At 45.6% G+C, this 20462-nt stretch overlaps 1 protein-coding gene and 1 long non-coding RNA gene across 3 annotated transcripts in view; one reads left to right on the top strand and one right to left on the bottom strand.

Annotated features, from left to right (window-relative positions):
• Positions 1-20462, top strand: part of cdh24b (cadherin 24, type 2b) — a 124153-nt gene that overhangs the window by 26137 nt on the left and 77554 nt on the right. For both annotated transcript variants that reach the window (XM_078098698.1, XM_040171024.2), the window contains exon 2: positions 15580-17442. In XM_078098698.1, the coding sequence (XP_077954824.1) occupies positions 15892-17442 (1551 nt within the window). In that variant the 5' untranslated portion in view covers positions 15580-15891. The remainder of the gene's footprint in view (positions 1-15579; positions 17443-20462) is intronic.
• LOC144405464 (uncharacterized) lies at positions 4836-5952 on the bottom strand. Its single transcript, XR_013467060.1, has 2 exons — positions 5526-5952; positions 4836-5385 (listed from the first exon to the last, which is right to left on the bottom strand). It is a non-coding gene; the product is annotated as an uncharacterized LOC144405464 (long non-coding RNA).

Below are 20462 nucleotides of genomic sequence, written 5' to 3' on the forward strand. Positions count from 1 at the left end.
TACCGAGTTAAACCCCCCCTCCCCACCCGCCTCCCCAGCCAGGGGCCCCAGCAGACGTGCACAGGTTAATTGCATTGATTGTGGATATTGCTCTCTAGCGCACCGCCGGGAAATGCGACCTGCGGTGCATTTGTTATTGCGGTAGCTGTGCACGCCCACAAACACAAACTAGTGGAAAAGGCTGTTTGCTATTGTGTTTTACATAAATAACAGAGGACTGAAAGGGGGGAGGGGTACCGAGGAGGCAGCGATGACGCAAGATGTTTCTGTGTCCCTTTTGACCTCAAAATTAGAGGAACACAAAATCTGCCAATCAGGGTTAATAGGCCGGTGACGCAAATTCTATCAGCGGCAGTAAGACATCAGACAAAGTGTTTATTTTTTTTGAGGAGCCACATCGGCAGGGGGCGGAATAACATGAAGGAATAATAACTAGAGAAATGGCTGACCTCCTGTTGTCTCCCCCCTTCCGCCCCGGTTGCTGTGATTACGCCAATCACTGTCATTAGCATTCCTCGGGATTAATGTGGTTTCTCATGCTTTGTTGCGCACATGCTAATGACTAGCAACCAGCTCCTGTCTCCTTCCAGCAGCATAACCTGTCCACGGCTTAACGAACCTCCTCCAGCTCTGCTGCATTAACCCAGGACTGACTGAGGCTTTTTTTTGTATCATCCAGCTTCGTTATCTCTTGTCAAGTTGAACTAGTTTCTTGATGCACACTACTTCCAGCCTTTTATTCCCTACATTCATGTCCTTTATTCTAGTTGAATGTAAAGATGAAGGAAGTAGTGCATCCTGAATGTCAAAAGGAGTGTAATATATGTAGTGTAATCCAGCATGAGAGGCATTTACAGCAAAGGGATGTTATTGTCCCGCTCTAGCACTTATGGCTTAGGTGTTTTGCTAAAGGTTTTTTAAATTTTTTTAGAGCCAAGAATGACTTTTTATTGGCACAACTTGGTGAAAGAAAGCGACATATTTAGATTTTTGAAGCTGCAACTAATTAAACTCGCGGTTTCTCAAGCATTGCATTTGTTGCTGTGCTTCTCTTGAGCTCAGTCTGTGCTTTTAAGTAGAAAAGAACATCAGGTGTGCATTGGACAAAATTAGTACCCACACACACACACACACACACACACACACACACACACACACACACACACACACACGTACATCTATGACTCGGAGCCTTTTGCATGGTGGGAAATTAGAACACAACACCGTACATAATGTGTGTTCTAATCCCAACATCCTTTGGATGTGCCGTTAAGGACCAAGGACAAAAGATGTATTTGGGGATTTGTGAGGTGAGCGTAGGAGATGCTTCCGCTAATGGCCTTCTAACTTTGCAGCTCTATGAATTGCTTGTGCCGGTCTCTGTGTTGACCGCTGAAGAGTAGAGGGGGAGTGTTGAGTGCTATCGAGTACAATTGCAGAAATTCATCAAAACTCAAAACCTCTGCAGAATCTTTTGTAAAAATTGTGTGTGTTTTGCGTTAAGAGATTTGCGTTTTTTTGTAGAAAACTTTTTTTTTTTTAATGCTGAATGAAATCGGTCAAAAACGTCAAAAACATTTTCCACCATCCCGACGCCTTCGGGTTTTGTGTCAGATTGAAGGTTTTAACATGTGCTTTGCCTCAGTTCGTGCAGCCCATTGACAGCGAGCGGCTAAGGACACAGCTCAGGGTTAACAGGCCGGGCTGAATGCAAATGTCCCCAGAGCCTTTGAAGTGAGAGCCAGGGAAAAAAAATAATCTAAAAGTGAGAGGTGGAAATGGAAAGAGAAAGAAAGACATGACGGCGAAGCAGGAATGACCTCTGCAGTTGTGTTGATGACACGAAGCAGAGTGGATTAAGAAAGCACCTGGTGAGGATGATCCAGAGCCCAGCGGGGTGGAGAGGGAGGGGGGGGGGGGGTTAGGAGAGGAAGAAGGAGGTAGAAGAAAAGGAGGTGCAAGAGATTGATGAGGGAGAAACTAATTCTTACTTCACTTTCGGCAGGAAGATTAAGGAAGATTAGAGGGAGATAAAGAGAGGGAGCGAGAGAGATGGGGTGACGACTTCTGCCACATGCTACAGGAAGATCTTTGAATGCCTAATACTCTGACAGATAGAAGAAGAGAAAGAGAGGGAGGAGGTGGGTCTGTTATGAAACAGAGTGCAAGGTAAAAAACAACAACAACAGAGGGCCGAGTGGATGCACCGGGAAGGGAAGGAGGAGAGAGACAAGGAGCTGAAGTGAGAGGAGGATAGATGGATCAGGACAGGAGTAAATCGGGCTCAGAGGGGTCCTAATAGTAGTGATCCGTGAGCGTATAAATGTCCTTTATATTAGAAGCCACTTCTACCCGTGCGTGTTAATCCATGCCATGGGAGCACAGATACAGAATTCAGGTCATCCATACACCTCCCCAGAACCCGCTTTCCCCGAGACTTCCCACTGGGATTCATTCTCTTGTACTGTGCACGGTATCTTTTACATTCTGTTCTTTGACTTGCAAAAAGGGAAACCTATTTTCCATTTTCTGCCACTGGCATCTATTTATTCACTCTCGCCATTGTTTTGCAACATTTCAACAGCTATAGGCTGCCATATATTTTTTAAGGAGAAATGGGCGGACGGAAGGAAAAACGTAAACATGCGCAGGCGCATTATCGGGCCCACGCACACATCCCATCGTCTTTTGACGGGTGTGTGCGCACGCACGAGCCCGCTGCCACAGAAGTTTCGTTGTGAAAGGAAGAGAGGGAGAGTGCTGCAGCGGCAGACTCGATCCGTCATGCAGGATTACAGTGTAAGCTTCTCCACGGCCATAGATGTGCTTTTCATGGGAGGAACACAGGGCTTTTCTGAACGCAGCGGCCCCTGCTATCCCGCCGCTATATTAGAGACAAAGACAGAGGGCGGAGGAGGGTGGAGGGGATTCTCCCCCGGCGGCCCTCGTTGTCTGATGGCTGCTATCTTCCACCCCCGATGCAGGGAGCAAGGCGTTTCCCGGGGGGGCATGTTGGAGGCCGACCTGGTCTCCCACCTCGGTGCCCTCATGTGCCGGAGGTGGGATCAGTACTGAGGACGAGGTGACCTTGGAGAGACTCTGCTTCTTTTTGATGCTGGGATTGCTGTGAAGGCTATTTTTGCTCATGTGTGCCTTGTAATGTGTGTGTGTGTGTTTGTGTGTGAGTGTGTCGATCAGCCCCCCCCCCCGCCTCTTAAATATAATTTATACTCCCAATGCTGGAGCAGCGCCAGAACATCCCAAACATTACACAGCATGCATGAACCCCGCAGAAATAAATCGCCCTGAAATGTAACACTCCCAAACTTTGATCTCCTACGCCGGCGTCTCAGCACACCACTGAGGAGTAAACCCTGCTTGGAAATCTTCCTTCAACATACACCCACAGCCTTGAAGTGCCGGTCAGAACGAGAAAAAACACGCTGCTAAATACTGTTGGGAAGCGAAGTAGTGAACCGCTTGCCCACGTAGCAGAAGGGGTCGTTTCAGTTCGCGACTGCAGCCGCACTTCTGACGCGTCGCTGGAAATTGCAGAACTCCATGCTGCACGATGCCCTCAGTTTTAATTTCCACACCCTTCATCCAATTCATCACCCAAGGTGGCGCTGCGCTCCGACCGGCTGCAGACGGCGATGTAAACACTCTGCAATCTCCCCGAGCCGTTGGAAACCAAACAAAGCAACGAACTGACCCAAATCGAGAGAGACAAAAGAAAAATGAATTTGAGATTGGTTAGAATTACAAAAATATACTGTCAGTTATGATGCAGAAGCAGACGAAAGACTTATAGGGGCATGAAAGTCATACTAAGTGGGGAGGGGTTTATGCTAATAAGGCCGGGACTTCAACGAGGGGGATTAAAAGCTCTGACAGTATCGGCTTCCAGGCCCACGTGTTCACACAGCGTTCAACAAGCGCAGCGGGCTACGATAACGCAGCAGGACCCAACAACATCCTCGGGATAGATGGTTCTGACGAAACACAGATAACGAGTCAGTGGTGAATTGATGCGAGCGAGCCGGGCGCGACCTTCTGTCTTTGATTCGGCTGAGCAGTGGCTCTGGCAAGAGGATGGCCGACTTAACCAAAGTCCTCCAATTATTTCTATTTTTCTCTAATGTCCTTTTCTGTCACAGCCAGAGTTCATCAATAGAACTACACTTCCTGCAGATGTTTCACATTAAAAGACTCCAAGGAAAGGTGATTATGCACTTTGAGCTGTGGGGAGGTTTTACATATCAGGCTGGGAGTGGGAACATGAGTGAAAATTATAATTCAATGAATGAATTATATGGATGGATTTTTATAGAGGCCTATAAGTTTATCCCAACTTTTTTGGAGCAAAGTCTTTACGGGACTCGTCATTGAGTCGCGAATTCAATCAAAGATGTTTCCCACTCACGCATGTCCATGCAACGTCTTCTGCTGTGTGGCCCTCACAACAGCACAAGATAACATCCCACCAAAAGTGGATGAAACCTAAGGGAGAGCAACAAAGTACAATGGATGTCATTTGTACAGAATGAACTACTTGTTACAACAACAAAAAAAGAAAAATAAAGGATACTTATTATAGCAGCAGCAACAGCAGGAGGAACAGCAGAATAGTTATGATAGTAAAATAAGTGAAAACTGTTACGTGAGAAAGCAAAAAGGCTCCGGGGAAAAAGCGAAGGAATGCAGTCTATTTACACAAGGTATATTTGAATAATCTCTCATGTAATAAGGCAGCACTTGTGTGATTCCTGCACAGGTGGAATACTTAGTGTAAATATTACTGGGTAAATGTAAATGAAGCAAAAAAACAGGATATCCAATGAATACAACTTTATTTTTTGTATGTGCAGCTCAAAACCTCAAGGAAACCATAATCCAACATCTGAGCAAAGTTGAGAGGTTTTAATGTGAGTTTGTTGATCAGAATCTGTAAATCCATCTGGTCAGCTCGATGCCATTATCACAAGATCAGCACCCCAATTCCCCCATCCTATGGAGACTCGGACGGCTGTGGAAAAGCTATGGCCATTAAATATGGATGTCTGGAATCAACTCATGAATAAATAACAAACATTGGAGTAACTGTTAGCTCCAATGAAATGCCATTAAATACCGCTTTATGATCACAGAACAGCAAAGGTTGGACATTGTTTCCAGTTATGGCTTCATGGCCGCTAGTTCAGGGGCTTTTTTGTTACACGGGTATGTGTTAGCCTGCAGTTTGCTCATTTAGTTGCTTAGCACTTTCAGCTGAGCTTCTTTCCATTGAGTGGGTAGCACGGATAGATATGTTAACTTGTCTAGAGAGACGAAGACGATCTAGTCCATTGCTGCTTCAAGAGGACGGCCTCGCCAGACTAATTGGGTCTGAAAAAAAAAAAAAACTTCCTTAAACAGGGGACTGTTAAATATGGTTTGCAGCTATAAAGATCTTTGGACGTTAGTCAAGTTTGCAGTAATTTCAATTATTTACCACATATAATAAATTATACCCCCAACATTCTTACCAACCAAACAAACACCATTTCTCTGGTGCTGCTTCCTCGCCCGGGAACAGCAGACCACCCGCAGAGAACGCACTCAGAGGAAGTTTTTGGTGCACAGCGGGGGCTTATCGATTCCATCAACCAGCCGTTAAAAAACCTTCTGGTCGCCGCCTGCCTGGGTGGGAGATAAACATGAAAAAGATCCTTAAATGTAAATCGAAGCGAGCCGGGCCGATTACGCTAGAACATCGAGTGTCATTATTCACTCTCCCTCTTGCCCAATAGCCTTGGTGCTATCCTACAATGTGCCATATCTCGCTGGCAATTCATCACACATTATCACCGGCAACCTTGGGCGTGTTGTGTTTATTCATCTCTGAAACGACCCGCTCTCACCTTTCCTGTGTCCTATCCACCAGCCTCAGTGCCACTCCCCTTGAAAGGGCCGCCCTTGAAAGGTAGACAGTAGAGTATTTGTGTGTGTGTGTGTGTGTGGGGGGGGGGGGTTCATTAAATCCAGGACAAAACATCCTGAAGTGTTTTGCAGTAAAGCTCTTCCCAATAAAATGATTAACTTTATTAACTTGATACGATGCTTTGCCTCTTACACAGACAATAGGTGAGCCCACTCTGAGGTTGTGCCTAAAGGCTCCTAATAATTCCCTTACAATCTGTCCCTAAATGCTTCCATGAAAAGTTATGACTTTTCTCATTCTTTAGCACACATTTTAAAACACTTTATCTATACCAGCGGTTCCCAAACTCAAGAATGCCGCGGCCCAATTTGAAATCTGAAAATCTTTCGCGGCCCACCCAAACCTTTAATCACAACTCTGATCAAAACATAATGATTAAATGACCTTAAGAATTTAACCAAAATCAAACATCAAACAGCAAAAGTCCGTCTCGCGCGAGCAAAAGTTTGTCTCCGCGAGGTATTTGCTCGCTTGCGAAACGTGAATTTCGTTGCTCGCGAGGAGAATCTCTGCTCGCGCTCGAAGGAGTTTTCTACGCGCTCGCTGTTGTTCTTTTTGACAGTAAGGTGGAGACGGTGCTTTCAGGGTCCGATCGATGCCGCGAGGTGCGTCCGCTCTCGCCGCCCCCCTCGCCATCCACGCCTTAAATCTTCGGCTGCTTTTAGAATAACTTATTTTCCCCGTTAAGATGGTTCAGCTACTGTAGAGAAAAGGGCACCGTCTCTCGCTCTTTAATCCCATGATGTGCTCGGCAAGAACAACAGCTTTGTTTTTCCCCCCGACGCGCCCTGAAACAAGATCCATATCTCACGCGCTTGAGCGCCCGCTCAGCATCTCGCCGTCGTAGACCGAGCTTTGGCATGTTTGGCAGAGCGCCTTGAGCGCCGTGTACAACCAGTATGGATCAACCGATTAACCAATTGATCCATAAATATAAGGCGCTCGGGATTATAAGGCACTGTCGTTTTTTGAGGAAGTTAAAGCCTTTTACGTGCGCCTTGGAGTGCGGAAAATGCTGTATATTGTTAGGGATTTAAGCCAGAAGTGCACCGCTAGTCAGGAAATTATAGTACGTGTAATAATGTTTAGTGTTAGAATTATAGTTTGTGTGATGTTAGATATTAGTTATTACATTAACATGTTAGATGAAGTGAATGCAATTTCAATCAAACACAATTCATAGTCATTTAAATCATATAAACACTGTAGACATTAACATTCTGTCACAATGTGATGTTAAAACCTGGGGACGGATGCCAATTGCCGTTCTTTATGGATTTCTCCCAATTTTATCCCCAAAGAGGATTTTTTGGGAGTTTTTTCTCCTGTCAGGTAATAAATGAACAACTTAATGTAAGGCAGCCGACTGAGGCAAATGTCTTGAGAATTGAACCACACGAACTGTCTTAGATCTTATGATGAAGTGTGATGAACGGTGATCATTAATGATGGGTTGTTGTAATGAAAGTGTACTAGTTATAAGATGAAGACTTAAACGATGTACGCTTTGTTAAATTCACTCATTGAGGCATAAAGCCGAATGTATCTACATTGAGTGCATTGGAATGTGAGGGACAGCTAGGACAGAGAGGTTTCAGGTTACAGCTGCAGATTCACACCTCGACGTGGAAGGGACAATGGAGGAGGTGACCCTTTGGAGAAGAGGCCAATGACATTCAAATGCACCAAAGAAGACACACCTCAAGAGTTTTCAAAGGACCATGGCGGGGGAAAGACTGTTAGAATCTGACCTGCAGCCGCCTTGAAAAGTCACTTTAGACTTGCTCAGAGGATTCTCTATTTCGCGAAATATTCCACTGTTCGCTTAGTATTTCACTTTGTAATTGTAATCCCTATTACGTTGTTCAGTTATTAAATAACTTTTGATTTTTGAATTTAAACGAATTGACTCATTCGTGTCCTCGTTTCCGGCCGGGACGAGAACAAAGGATTGAGGCCTCCCTCGAGAGCCTTCCGAAACCCTAACAATATTTACTTTAATACTACAAGAGGGCGCCCCGTTTGTTGAACAACGACAAGCGGACAAGAGCAGCCGTTTCGAGCGAGAGCCTTATTGTTTTATTAATCTGTCCATTTAAATTGTTTGTGCTTCATCAACTAATGTTTCACATATCTAATGTGCCGCATCATAAATATTTTTAGATTAATTTCAAACAATTAAAAATTAAACATTAAAAAAACTTTATTTATTTATTGTAAATGACCTCTCGCATTGGGAATCGCTGATCTATACTATTCACACAAACAGACACAGAGGTTCGGAGAGACAAGCGCATCGGAAATTCCCAAGGACTTTCGTGGAAATGTCAGCCCGTGTGTTGAAAGGATCAGATAGCTTTTTGATGTTGGACACGCAGTCAGGCAGAAGAAGAAGACAGGCGGGCGTGATGGGCATCAGGTGTAATTTTGGCGAATGTTTTGGCAGCTGATGACTCACCATTCAGAAAAGGCAGACTGAGCATTGGGTAGAAAGAGCCGTCTGCTCAAAGCAGACCTGCGGCCTCCGACAGAAACCTCCCATGACCTTTTGTGCGTGAAGATCATTGAGGTTGATCGGCGGAGCTCAGGGGCCCGAAGGTGGAGAGATGTGTTTGTAGCTCAGTAACACAATAATTATTTGTGGTGCTCGTGTGAAGCAGTTAGATGCAGGATCATCCACCGTGAAGAGACCATTATCTTTTAATTATTGTAAGTAAATATTTCACCTCGGGAGGAAGTCATAAAAATAAGTTGGACTACATTTGAAATTGAATCTACTACTAACTTTCCTGTTACATGTAAAATTCTGTATCCATGGTAGATAAAATCACGTCTAATTTAAAGTTAAACATATATCTGCAAGGGACATGTGAAGCCAAGCATGTTATTACTTCCAGTGGTATGTGTCATGTGAGCTTAAGTTTCACAGTATCCATTTGCCCTTTGATCAAGTCATTGTCTGTCCCTGGCAAGACTGTTACCAGTTAACCAGTGCCAAAAGGTTGTTTCACAAACTGACTTTATCAGTTGATTAGTGGCCAAAGGCTCTGCAGCCTCCAGCAGCCACGTCTGGATGCACATCCCTGTTTTCCATGGAGGCTCTACACACATCATAGGGGTCAGTTCTGCTGAAAATATCTTTCATCTTGCTTTAAATTACATTCCAGCATCTTTTTTTTATTAGGATCCATTAAGACATTTTTGTGGGCTAGAACTTTGCGGTCCATCAAGCGGATGCTTGTAAACCTGTTTTGGGTTTTCTTTCTCTGAAGTAAAGTGGCAAAACAAGCACTAAGTGCACGCGCATTGATGGTGTGTCATGATCACATTTGAACCCATTTAGCGCCTACCGGCTGCAGGGTTCTTTTTTTAAAATATTCGATCAATTTCAAAAGATTTGGACACCAAATACAACATGGCGAAACAGGGTTCGGATTGAAAAACTACAAAAGTGGAATTTGCATCCCTGTCTCCTAAGTGACATTCATGCACAACACATTTTAACCGCAAATGCTGTGCATCATTGCACTCATAGCATCAGTTAAAGTAACAAGATTGTGGTCTCAAATAATCGCAATTACCACAAAACCTGAATGTAGTTCTCCACTTGCCAAACGAAGTCCAAAACTAACTTCTAACATATAAAGATATGTGAAGGGGTCGGGGGAAAAGAGAGCTTTTGGTCACGGATTCCTCTTCAGGTATCCAGCCTTAAGGGGTCGATATCAGTAGCAAGGATGTTGGACTTGTGCATCCCATGGCGGATAATGAATAATAAAAAGAATGTTCCACATGAGAAAACTGCTGAAAAGTGCAGTGCTCGTTCACTTCCCTCATTCCCTACCATACCCACATTCCCTCCTGCTCCACTTTTCTCCATCCACCGCCGCATCCAAATGTACCTTTTCTGCTCTTGTTCTTAATTAGTAATCTAGATGTTTCAGTAGCCCTGTTGTCCGTTCTCAGCTTCACTGCTGCAATGCTTTAGCACAAGAGACGTTTCATACATACAATGCTGCTACTTAAGCGTGCCTTTTCATTTCGAAAGGCGTGAACGATGGGGAGATCATTGTAGTGAATCGGAGGCGCTCAGTAGGTCAGCGCTGTCACTGTTGGTAGAGTCACACACTCTTAGAGAGCACTTTACCTCAGACTGAGAACCACTTGAACCCATGCCAAGGCAGTTAGATATGGGCAACAAATGCTGTCGCTGTCCTGACCTACTGGCACCGTCTCCTGTCCAGATTTATGTGATCTTTATGGTTTACAGTTTATATACTGTAGCCCAAGATAAAACAGCAGCAGAGGAGCTAGCTTGGCCCCAACACAGTAGAGTCGGAGCTAGTTGATGTTTGTGCGATGACAAAACAGCCAGTACAATTTGGAAAATGACATCAGGTGGATTGAATCAATACATATGTCCTGCTAAACTGCACTATTTAGGGGGATCGATTGGCATACATGGAATGTACTATCTAAAAGGCTTTTGTTGGTGTTAATTCGCCTGACGGAATGAGCAGTTTATACACGGAGCGTCATGTTTCTGCAGCAGTGTTAATTTCGTCGACGAAAACTATGACGAAAATATTTCGTTAACGCACCTTTTTTCCATGACTAAGACGAGACTAAGATGTGACAAAAACGATCTTAAAAAATAAAAACTATGACTAAATATATTCTAACTTTCGTTAACGAGACGAGACGAGACGAACATGTTGGTGGTTTTTCCCACCCAGGTTTTTCCCAGACAAAGTACGGCCCCGTACGCGGATATTAACGCGTCACGATGACGTCATCCACGAACCCAGAACGCGTGCTCGCATCTGTGCAGCGGTGGTTCTTGTGCACCGACTACGGGCCGCGACGACTATTTTACGCTTCGGCGAGTTTGAATGTGCGCTTTGTTAGTTTAGCTCAGCTGTCTTGGTTTAGCTGACTGTTAGCAGGCTGAAGCCGCGCTGCTTCACAGAAACATGAAGACCCGTTTAACAGACTGTCGGACCTTTCTGCTCTGTTCTCTGGCGACGGCAGGCAGCATTTCCTCGGCTGGATGAGACGCCCCGTTACAAACACGTCTAACATAATAAAGTCATTGCAGGTTCTGAAGCCAAGAAAATAATGTATTGCACCGATTGTAGGACGTTAAGGGGTCTCTTTTGTTGGGACAATGGAAACAATAAAGGACCATGAAGTTTCCGGTGGCCGTGTCAAAAGCATTGCAAGTAAACTGACAAAGACCACAAAATGTTGCGTTTAGGTCCCTGGTCCTCATGAAGTTGTTACACCTTTGCCAATTTGTTAAATTTTCTTGCAAATAAATGCTTTGCTATTTGTTAAAATCCAAATCCTTTCATGTAATGATTTTTCACATGTCATTTATATTAGCTCACACAAACACTTGTGGCCCGCAAGTCAAAACGTTTGCTATAGACCTGTCCTAGGAGGGACATCTAATGGACCACCAAGTACTGCAAGCTAGACTATTATGCAGTTGTAGACACAACACAGGGGGTCCCTGGGCCTGAGAAGGGAAGAAAAGGAGTTTAATATGGCTATTAAATGTGACTAAAACTAGACTAAAACAATGACATTTTAGTCTAGTTTTCGTCGACAAAAACTAGACTAAAATGCTCTGAGTTTTCGTTGACGAAAACTAGACTAAAACTAAGAAGGATTAAAATGACTAAATGTGACTAAAACTAATATGCATTTTTCGTCTGAAGACTAAGACTAAGACTAAATCAAAAATAGCTGCCAAAATTAACAGTGTTCTGCAGAAGCCCAGAGCGCACAAACCGAGCACTGGCTTCAGATAGTGCCGTTCGTCTTTTCTAGTTGTTGCATCGGCTGCTCTATTCCTCCGGCACGCTTGGCACACAAGAGAAGTTTCAGTTAATTGCATCCTCACCGCTTAGATGAGGCCAAATTAGATACACACTGGCCCTTTAACTAGCCAGCAAGTTTAAATGGTGCAACCCGCTTTGGTGAACCAATATTTTTGCGATTAGCGTGAGCTCAAAGGGATTTACAAATAGCTAGTGAAGCCCAATCCTGCGTCTTATAGTAAAAATGGATTTAACATGACTGAACCCTCTTCTGTTTTCATTGCACACACTCTTGCCGGATGCTCGACAAGCCTCCTGACTCCTGCCATTTAATGTAACCCCATTGATCTAGCTGAGAGCCAAGCAAATCCAAAGCCCCCTGTCGCAGCTCTTTAGTCTTAATCTCACCAATCGGCAAACAGCCACCCATAAGCAGGCAGAATTTTACAGCTTCAACGCCATGCAAAACTGTAAATTCATTCCCCTATTTGCCTTTTTTGTTTTTTTACTGTCAATCCGGGAGTGTCGCATACCTTACCTGCATTTGCTCCTCCACAAACCTCCACCCTCCACATGGACACAATTATCTTATGTCCACGTGTATGCCAGCGCCATGTACTCTCCTGTTGGAGGTTAGCACCTGCTGTCAGTATATCAGGGAGGCTGAGACAAAGACAAGGCCGGGGACGGAGGCGAGCAAGGTACTTATACATTAGCGGATAAAAGCCCCTGTTGCTTTTTTCACCTCCTCACACGCTGACAGGTCCGCTTTCATCTGCCAAGGTTCAAGGCGAGGACGGAGCTGGTTTATGGCGCTTTGCACTTAAAACAACCACCTCTGACTCGCCGCCTGCACCCCCTCCGGCTGCCTCCACCCAGTACACCTCCAAGGGACACTGCTGTTCCCCCCTCTCCCTCTCTTTCCTTAATGCAAAATTCTTTTTAGGGTGGCGGCTTTCTTCTCTTTTGACTTCACTGCATCCAGAGAGGCAGCCCCGAGAGTTTTCCTTAGATAAAAGGCCTGTGAGGATTTGCGTGTGTCCACAGGGTAGTGATGAGTATCCTAGTTGTGTGTGTGTGTGTAGCAGGTTCCTCTCAACTGTGTGTTTGAAAAGGCTCGATGAATGTCCAGGCTTTTGTTTGTGCTTTTTTAAAATGCATACATATTTTTCCTTCTTTTTTTTTGCCATCCGGGCTTGTTCATTGTTGTGGAGAGCGTGCGCCGTGGGCGTGCGGCTGCCGCTTGCCTGTTCAACAGGGGTGACCGGGAGAAAAGCGAGATAGACAGACAGCAGAGGAGGTAAATCGTAATTAAAGTTTTCAGTCTCGTTAAGTTGGTGACAGCACACAATCGATGGCGAGGATCTGCCTCAAATACTAATACTTAAAAGACATTTGAATTTGAGCAGAAATGGGAACCTGGATGGGGGAATTAATTAAGATATATTAAGGGTATGGCCCCAATTAATTAGGTCACTGAGAAACCTGCTCTAGGTGTAGAGAACTTACAAAGAAATACAGTGCAGCTGGTTTAGATCTGCAAGAAAGTACCGCAGCGATGCGTTACCTAAAACTCTAATTAGGAAGGGAGAGGTCCTTGGAGCTGCTGTATCATCCTTTCATCTCTATTTACTCTAATAGAAATCATGCTTCCATACGTAAAGGCCACAGGTGAAATCCCCCGTCCTTGCTGGTTGCACACATGAAAACAACAATTTTGCCGTATTCAATTATATAAAACTCTAATGAGGAAAAATGAGCTCCCCTGTGCGACAAACAAAAGCACATACTTATCCTCACTCACTGCTGTACCGAGCCGAGGTAATGTCACGACAGCAGCTCTCCCCGAGAGCGGCCACGTCAGGATGTACGTGAGGCTACAGAAATGCTTTCATTCTGATCTTAAGCACGCAACGTGCTGTTAAATATAAAAAAAATTGAATTAAAACAGCATCTTTTTAATTTGTATTCTTGCTTCAACAGCGCTTTAAAAGAAATCCTTTCATTGACAAAATGCCCCGTGTGAAAAAGCGCTCTTTAACTTGTGCTCAGCTGACGACGGTAGAACGTTGATATTTGGCCCTGCGTGCTGCAACCTGCCGCGGGCTTGTTAACCAGATGCCCGTGGCCGTGATTGCCTGGCCATCGAACTCCCAGCTGATAAGTTTCTCTAAGAGGGAGAGGAGCCCTGGGATTGAATTTGCCCCGATCTTTTTTTAACCACAGGGTAGAGACTATATTCTGGTATTCGATGACTAGATGCGTATGCACATTTGCGACGTTGCAGCCCGTCGTCAACATGGTAGCTAGCGACACACCTGCCACTTCCAATGCGCCAAGGCCGAGGAAGGAGATTGGCTGATTGATGGGAGCCTCAGAGTGAACAGGGTGAGGGACACAGTGACAGGCCTGTGATTGACACAGATGAGGGAAGGAGGAAAGGATAGGAGGGAGCGGCAACTAGAGGACAGGATACTAAAACAATAGCCAGTTAAAGAGGGGGGATAGAGGGAGATTTAGGGAGATGGATAGGCCCGAGGCCGAGACAGGCGGTGAGTGGGAGATGTGGGAAGAGAGAAGACGGAGGAAGGCTGGATCATCTTTTTCTTTTTTCACACCGTTACTGTTTCTCAAAAGGCTTTACTTATTGAAAGAGAGCCTGAGATAGAGAGCGAGGAGGCTGTGGACGTTGAGGAGAAAATGAGAGAGCGGGGATGTTAAAAGGACGGAGGTCAAAACTTAAGTCACGCCCCAGTCAATGTGCTGACACACACAAGCAACACCACGTTGCACAGGACGAGATGAAACGGGAACTATTTAACCCACAGCACACTCATGTTTCAATTAAATACATTTTACAGACCAGGCTGATTTTTTGTTAACAGGAAAATGTAATTTTAAAATACAAAAACAACCTGTTTTGACACGGTAAAGGTCAGCTAACTTACTGTGAAGACTCACTTAATTCAATATGTAAAACCGGGTGCATTATGTCTTCCGTGGCTGTAAATAACCTTGATGATGGCGTATAGGAGCTGAATTAAGTCTTCAGTAAAGCGCCGTTAGCTCTGCTAGCATCGTTATAGGCCGCCGAATTTTTGACAGAAAGTGTTATGGTGTGTTATAGAAATGCAATGCCAGAGAGCTGCAGTTCCCATTTTTAAATAGTTTTACACATCAAAACACATATTTTGTCTGCACAAGGTAATATTAAATTGTATATTTGGCAAATAGTCACATTATAGACTTATCAGACACTTAGGCTGATGTTGGTGAAATACTACGAAACTCTTGTGTAAAAAGAGGCACATTGATTGATATCTGACATTTTGACATGGTCTAGGATTTCCATTTGAGTCTTGAGTGCATGAGTCAGAGCCGAGGGAGCTATTACATCACTCAAGGCGACGGTACGGCAAATCTACAGGTTGCGTTCTGACTGATCAAAGCACAATATTAATCCAGCTAATTAATCACTCATCAAAGTGATGTCAAGTAAGTAAAAAAAAAAAAAATCCTTGACAGTTGCTCCCATTAACAGCCGCTTAGAGGGTTTTCTCAGTGTTACTCTTTTGATGATAACTTTGCCGGCGAGAAAAAAACACTTGGGTCATTATGGCGGTATGAATAGAAGTGTGTTCTAAAAAGCCCTTGTTAAAACGGGCTGCTCTGCATTGTCCTGCTTCCTACCTGTCTACGCCACACCACTTTTAATTAACGCTCTGCAGTGATTACAGTTTTAACTAAATTATCTTCTTCTTATCTTTTTCTCAGGGGGTCCAACCTGCTGTCGGAAACTGACTGAGACGCCACGCAAGAGGAGCGGGAAAGAAACCAACAGAGAGAGCGTTGGTGAGATAGAGGAAGATATAAGCCAACGGGAAGAAAGAAAAAAGAAAAAAAAAGAAAGGGGAGGAGGAGTGACTGACACCTGCCCTCCAGCTCAGTGTGAAGGGCACGGAGTGAGAGAGTGAGGGGCGGGGTATGAAAAGAGGTAAAACAGAGGAGAGAATGAAGACAACCGGAAAACAAGCCCTGCCTCTCAGCAAACCTCGCTCAAATTAGGACATCTCGCCCCAAGACAAGATGATTACAAGAAATCTGCTCCTTTTGGTTTCCCTTTGCCTGTGGGAGGGGCTCGCAGGATCTGCCGCGGCCAATAAGATCGTACGGAGGAGAGGGGTGGGCGGATCGCACACGCTGAAACTAGGGGATAGCAGAGCTGTGGACCAATGGGACGCAAGCGTTGACAGCAACGCTATGACTTTGGTGACTCTTAGGAACCCAATGAGCCATGAGCAGGCGGGTGACCCTGTCGCCGTTACTTATTCCAAAATGTTGCAGAGTCATGCCGCTCCATCGGTGGCGAACAAGGAGAGGCAAGCTTTCAAGCCCAAGCGTGAGGTTGACTCAGTCAACAGAAAAGAAGTGACTTTGCACATTTTAGACAATACCAAGGAGCTAAACCAGGATGTGAAGAAAGTCAAAAACAACACCAAGAACGCTGAGACCTCCACCAGAACAGGAAGGCCGGACAAGACATTCATAATCCGCCGTATACCGGATCTACACACCAATAAAACCAGGTTCAAATCAGGCCTGAGATCCAGGACCAGACCCGATTTGAGTGTCCACACCACAGGTGTGCCAGGGAAAGGATTCAGCATTGATACAAGCCGAAAGCTTAACCTTACAGGCAGCTACGGGGTTCTCAAGCTGCTGTCGAAAGACAACCTAGTTCGGATCATAAATTCTCAAATGCAGAGCGCTCCCAGCCTGAGCTTTCCAGGCAAGGGCAGCCGGAGCAGGAAGAGAGATTTGATTGACGTTAATCACGGACAGTTAGAGGCTCAGAGAGTGCAGAGACAAGATATAGCTGTCACTCAGCCTCACACTGGATTGGATAATCAGACAGCATTTCCTTATTTAAGCCCAGTCACCACCCCGGATCTTAATAGAGACCAGGGAGCCGACAATCGTATTAATCCACTTAGTGAAGTGGACCCAGTTATAAGTACAGGGCAGGGCAACTTGGGGAAGCAGAGATCAGACGGCGGAGATAGCAAGAGCAAACACCTCGTCCGCTTACTGTCAACACCTCACAGCGAGGTCAGTCTCAGCCCCGAGAAAGTGGCAATAATCACCCAAACAGAACCACCATTTCCATCAGCAAAACTTCTCCCGCCGCGCATTCCCTCTGAAATGGATGATTCTCCGCTGTCTGCGCTGACAGCACATCCCCCGGGAGTCCGACCGGGGAGCAGAGCCGCAGATCCCCATAGAGACCCATTAACGGAGTCAGCTCACTCTGCTCAAACAGAAGTCAGCACAGCTCAGCACCCCGCAGATGAAGACAACCAACCTGTCAACAGCAGTCATGTCCTGAGGCTCCGCCCCGCCCCAGAGTGGAGCCGCGACGGCAAAGACGCCGGGATGCAAGTTTCTGCCGATCCCAGAGACGAGAAGGGCCTTGTGTTTGAGGAGGTCGAGGAGACAGAGGAGAAGGAGGAGGCGGAGGAGGCGCCTGACCACACGGAATTGACGAGGCCGCGGTCTCGCAGCAGGAGGAGCTGGATCTGGAACCAGTTCTTTGTGATCGAAGAGTACGCCGGGCCTGAACCTGTGCTCATCGGACGGGTAAGGAAAAAGAACAACTACATTCATCTTTCACGAGGGTTGTGAACTCATTTATGAATATTCAAGACTCTCCGACTCGTTTGCTCGATCTCATACAAGAGGTGCTTAGCATAATTCAACCCCACAGTCACGCCAACCACCAATTCTTTTTTGGGATTATGTGTATTGTTAAAAACCTGCAATTGGAATTGATTGAACCACATTGCTCCAGCGCAATGTGGTTCCTTCCAGGTAGAAGTTAAAACTTTAATGAATCAATGGATTACTGAGGCACAACATAAGCCCCAGATCTCTTCTGCCCAAGGGGCTCGTCATGATGGACCCACCAATGGAAATTGACACATCCAGGAGAATTAATGGCTTTACCTTTTCCTTCCACCATTGATCCTCGCCCCAAGGTAGAAAGCAAGAGTAGACCAAGCGTTCCCTCATTTCCCTGTAGGTCAGACCTGTCAGCTCTCTTCCCTCACGGTCAGAGGTCTGCAAGGTCCCGCTAATGCTATTCCATTCAGGCTGATTTACGCTTGCTTTGACGGGATTTATCATCTCGTTCTTCCCCAGCACAACGCACACCGGGCTCTTGTCCTATTGCTCCGCTCAGCCATTTATTACAATCATTGACTGGGCCTGTCTCGCCGCGCAGTGCCCGACGCCACACCCCCTCCTCCTTTTAAACGAACTCAGGGGGGGGTCACGCGGACCGGACAGAAGGCTGTCTCCAAGCCCTTGCTCCGTAATCGCTCCTCACGGCCCTCGGCATGTGCCAAATGTCTCAGTACCCAGCTGTGGTAGGTGAACTAATTGATAAGCCTGTGCGGCCAGTTTTGGTGAGCAAATGAATAGCGAAGTTGCGCTGGTGGCTTAGAACTTCGGCTCAGTGGGGGGTTTCTTGCGCTCGATAACTCCCAAATGGCCCAAATTGCTTTGTATTTGTAGGTTTTAATATCCAGGTGCACGGCAGCCTACTCTCTCCCAGGGTGCGCCATAGGATTAGCCAACATCTCATTTGCCCAGTTTCCCTCCGCACTGTGACTGATCGAGCCGAAGGCTCTGAAGCGCCGTTATTTGCTGCGGAGAAAGAGCAAGAGCCAACGGTCCGGGTTACAAATGGCAGCGCGTGTAAAACCATTAGTGCCAATCTGCTGTGTCAAGCAGGTATTTATGCTAGCGCATTGTATGGCACTGAAGGAAGGAACATCGCCAGGCCACACACATGCCCATATGATAGTGCTGACACTTGGAATACACCCAGCACGCTATTGTGTGTGTGTGTGTGTGTGCTTGCGCCGGTTGCCAGAGATGCTAATGATTAGTACCCTACTGTATCAGACAGTGACAGCACACATGCATAATGCTCTTATAGATCTTAATACGCTTATGAATTTTTAATCCCCCGCTCTGCTATGGCGCAGCAGTGCTATAGGTAGAGAGATTAATGCGGACCCGCTGCTGTGTTTTATTTTTTTTGTTTGTCCCCTATCTGGGACTTGATTGTGCTTCACCGGAGAGACCCGCTGCTTAAAGCGAGAAGGAATCCACTGTACTGGCCAGAGCGGCTCAACCTGCCAGATACAGCACCGTCCAAATTCCAGGCCTGATCAGCTGCAAACGCTCTTGACTGTGACTCGCGATACGTGTCTCCACCGCGGTCGGTTATACCGCCTGTATATCCGAAGGTGTGATTGTGGATTTAATTGTGAATTCTATTTTAAAAATACTCCCCCCAACACTGATTCATGGTGGGTTTTTTTCTTGTTTTTCTGTGATCTCGGGACGGTTCTGTTTGGATCAATCTCAACCAAAGCTGGAATCAAGAGCCAAGGCTCTAATCTGTGATGTCAATGGGAGACAAAAGGCGCTGCTGCTGAAGTGATAAGGGCCAACTTTGTGGACCGGGTGACACTACCCAGTTATTATTTTTGCCTGGATATTTATAAGCATTTTTATTGGAAGCGCTATAAAAAAACCAAACAGCTATTCTCAAATCCAAAAGAAGCAGCCAACGAGTCGCAGGCTGTCAGTTTGAGGCTGTTGCAGTGGCCTTTGTAATCTCTTAATACCATCAAGGATGGTTTTGGTTTACTGAAGTATCTTCCTTTTTGGTCCTTTTTCAGGTTCGCAAGAGTTGCCAACAAAACAGCGTGAGAATATATAACTCTCCGTTTGCCTCTCTTCACACATTCACACACGCTCACATACTCAGACGATGCCAGGTTTCTATATTTTCTCACACTGAAGAGTTTCTGCCCCATGATAATTGTGAATTTAATTGATGCCGTCACATGGTCTGTAATGGAGTTTCATGTGATTGCAGAAGCAATGTGAAAGAAACAGTGTTTTTTTTATCTAGGAGAAAAGGCGCCTCAGCAGAGCCGGGATTAAGAAGAAAAGAAAGGAAAAAAAAACACCACTTTCTGATTAGCTTTTCTTCCTCTCCTCTTGAAATGCAAACTCCCCAACACCTCGCGTGGGGAGGCAACGTGACAAATATACAGTAGCCTCTGCCTCTCTGGGAGATGAACATCTTCATCTTGGCTCAACTCATAACATGTGCGAGCGCTACATCACCAGTGCAACAGGGAACGGACCGGGGCCATCATCATCATCATCATCATCATCATCATCATCATCATCATCATCATCATCATTAGCATATCATTAGCATCAGCATAAACATACATAATTCATAGGTAGTAATATACGCCTGTATTACACAATTAACATTGTTGCGCTCACATTGCGTCGCGCTGTAGACATTAAGCATGCAGACATGGCGGTGCATTAGTAGTACAATGCCCACCAATTCCCAAGGCACGCCGATACTTAGCTCTCTTATTGTGTTGAATCATTCATTCACAGTCTCTGCTGAAAATTGTTCCGCAAAAGGCGTTTAAAAGATTGCTCCAGCCCGGAGGCATCTAAAGGCGAATATTACACAGTTATTGACCGCTCTTGCGCTCTTTTGTGGGCGCGCCTCCGGCTGCAACGTGCGCACACGCGATATTGCAAAAGTGCTTGCA

This window comes from Gasterosteus aculeatus, chromosome 3 (assembly GCF_964276395.1).
Source record: "Gasterosteus aculeatus chromosome 3, fGasAcu3.hap1.1, whole genome shotgun sequence".
In the NCBI taxonomy this organism is placed as follows: Eukaryota; Metazoa; Chordata; class Actinopteri; order Perciformes; family Gasterosteidae; genus Gasterosteus; species Gasterosteus aculeatus.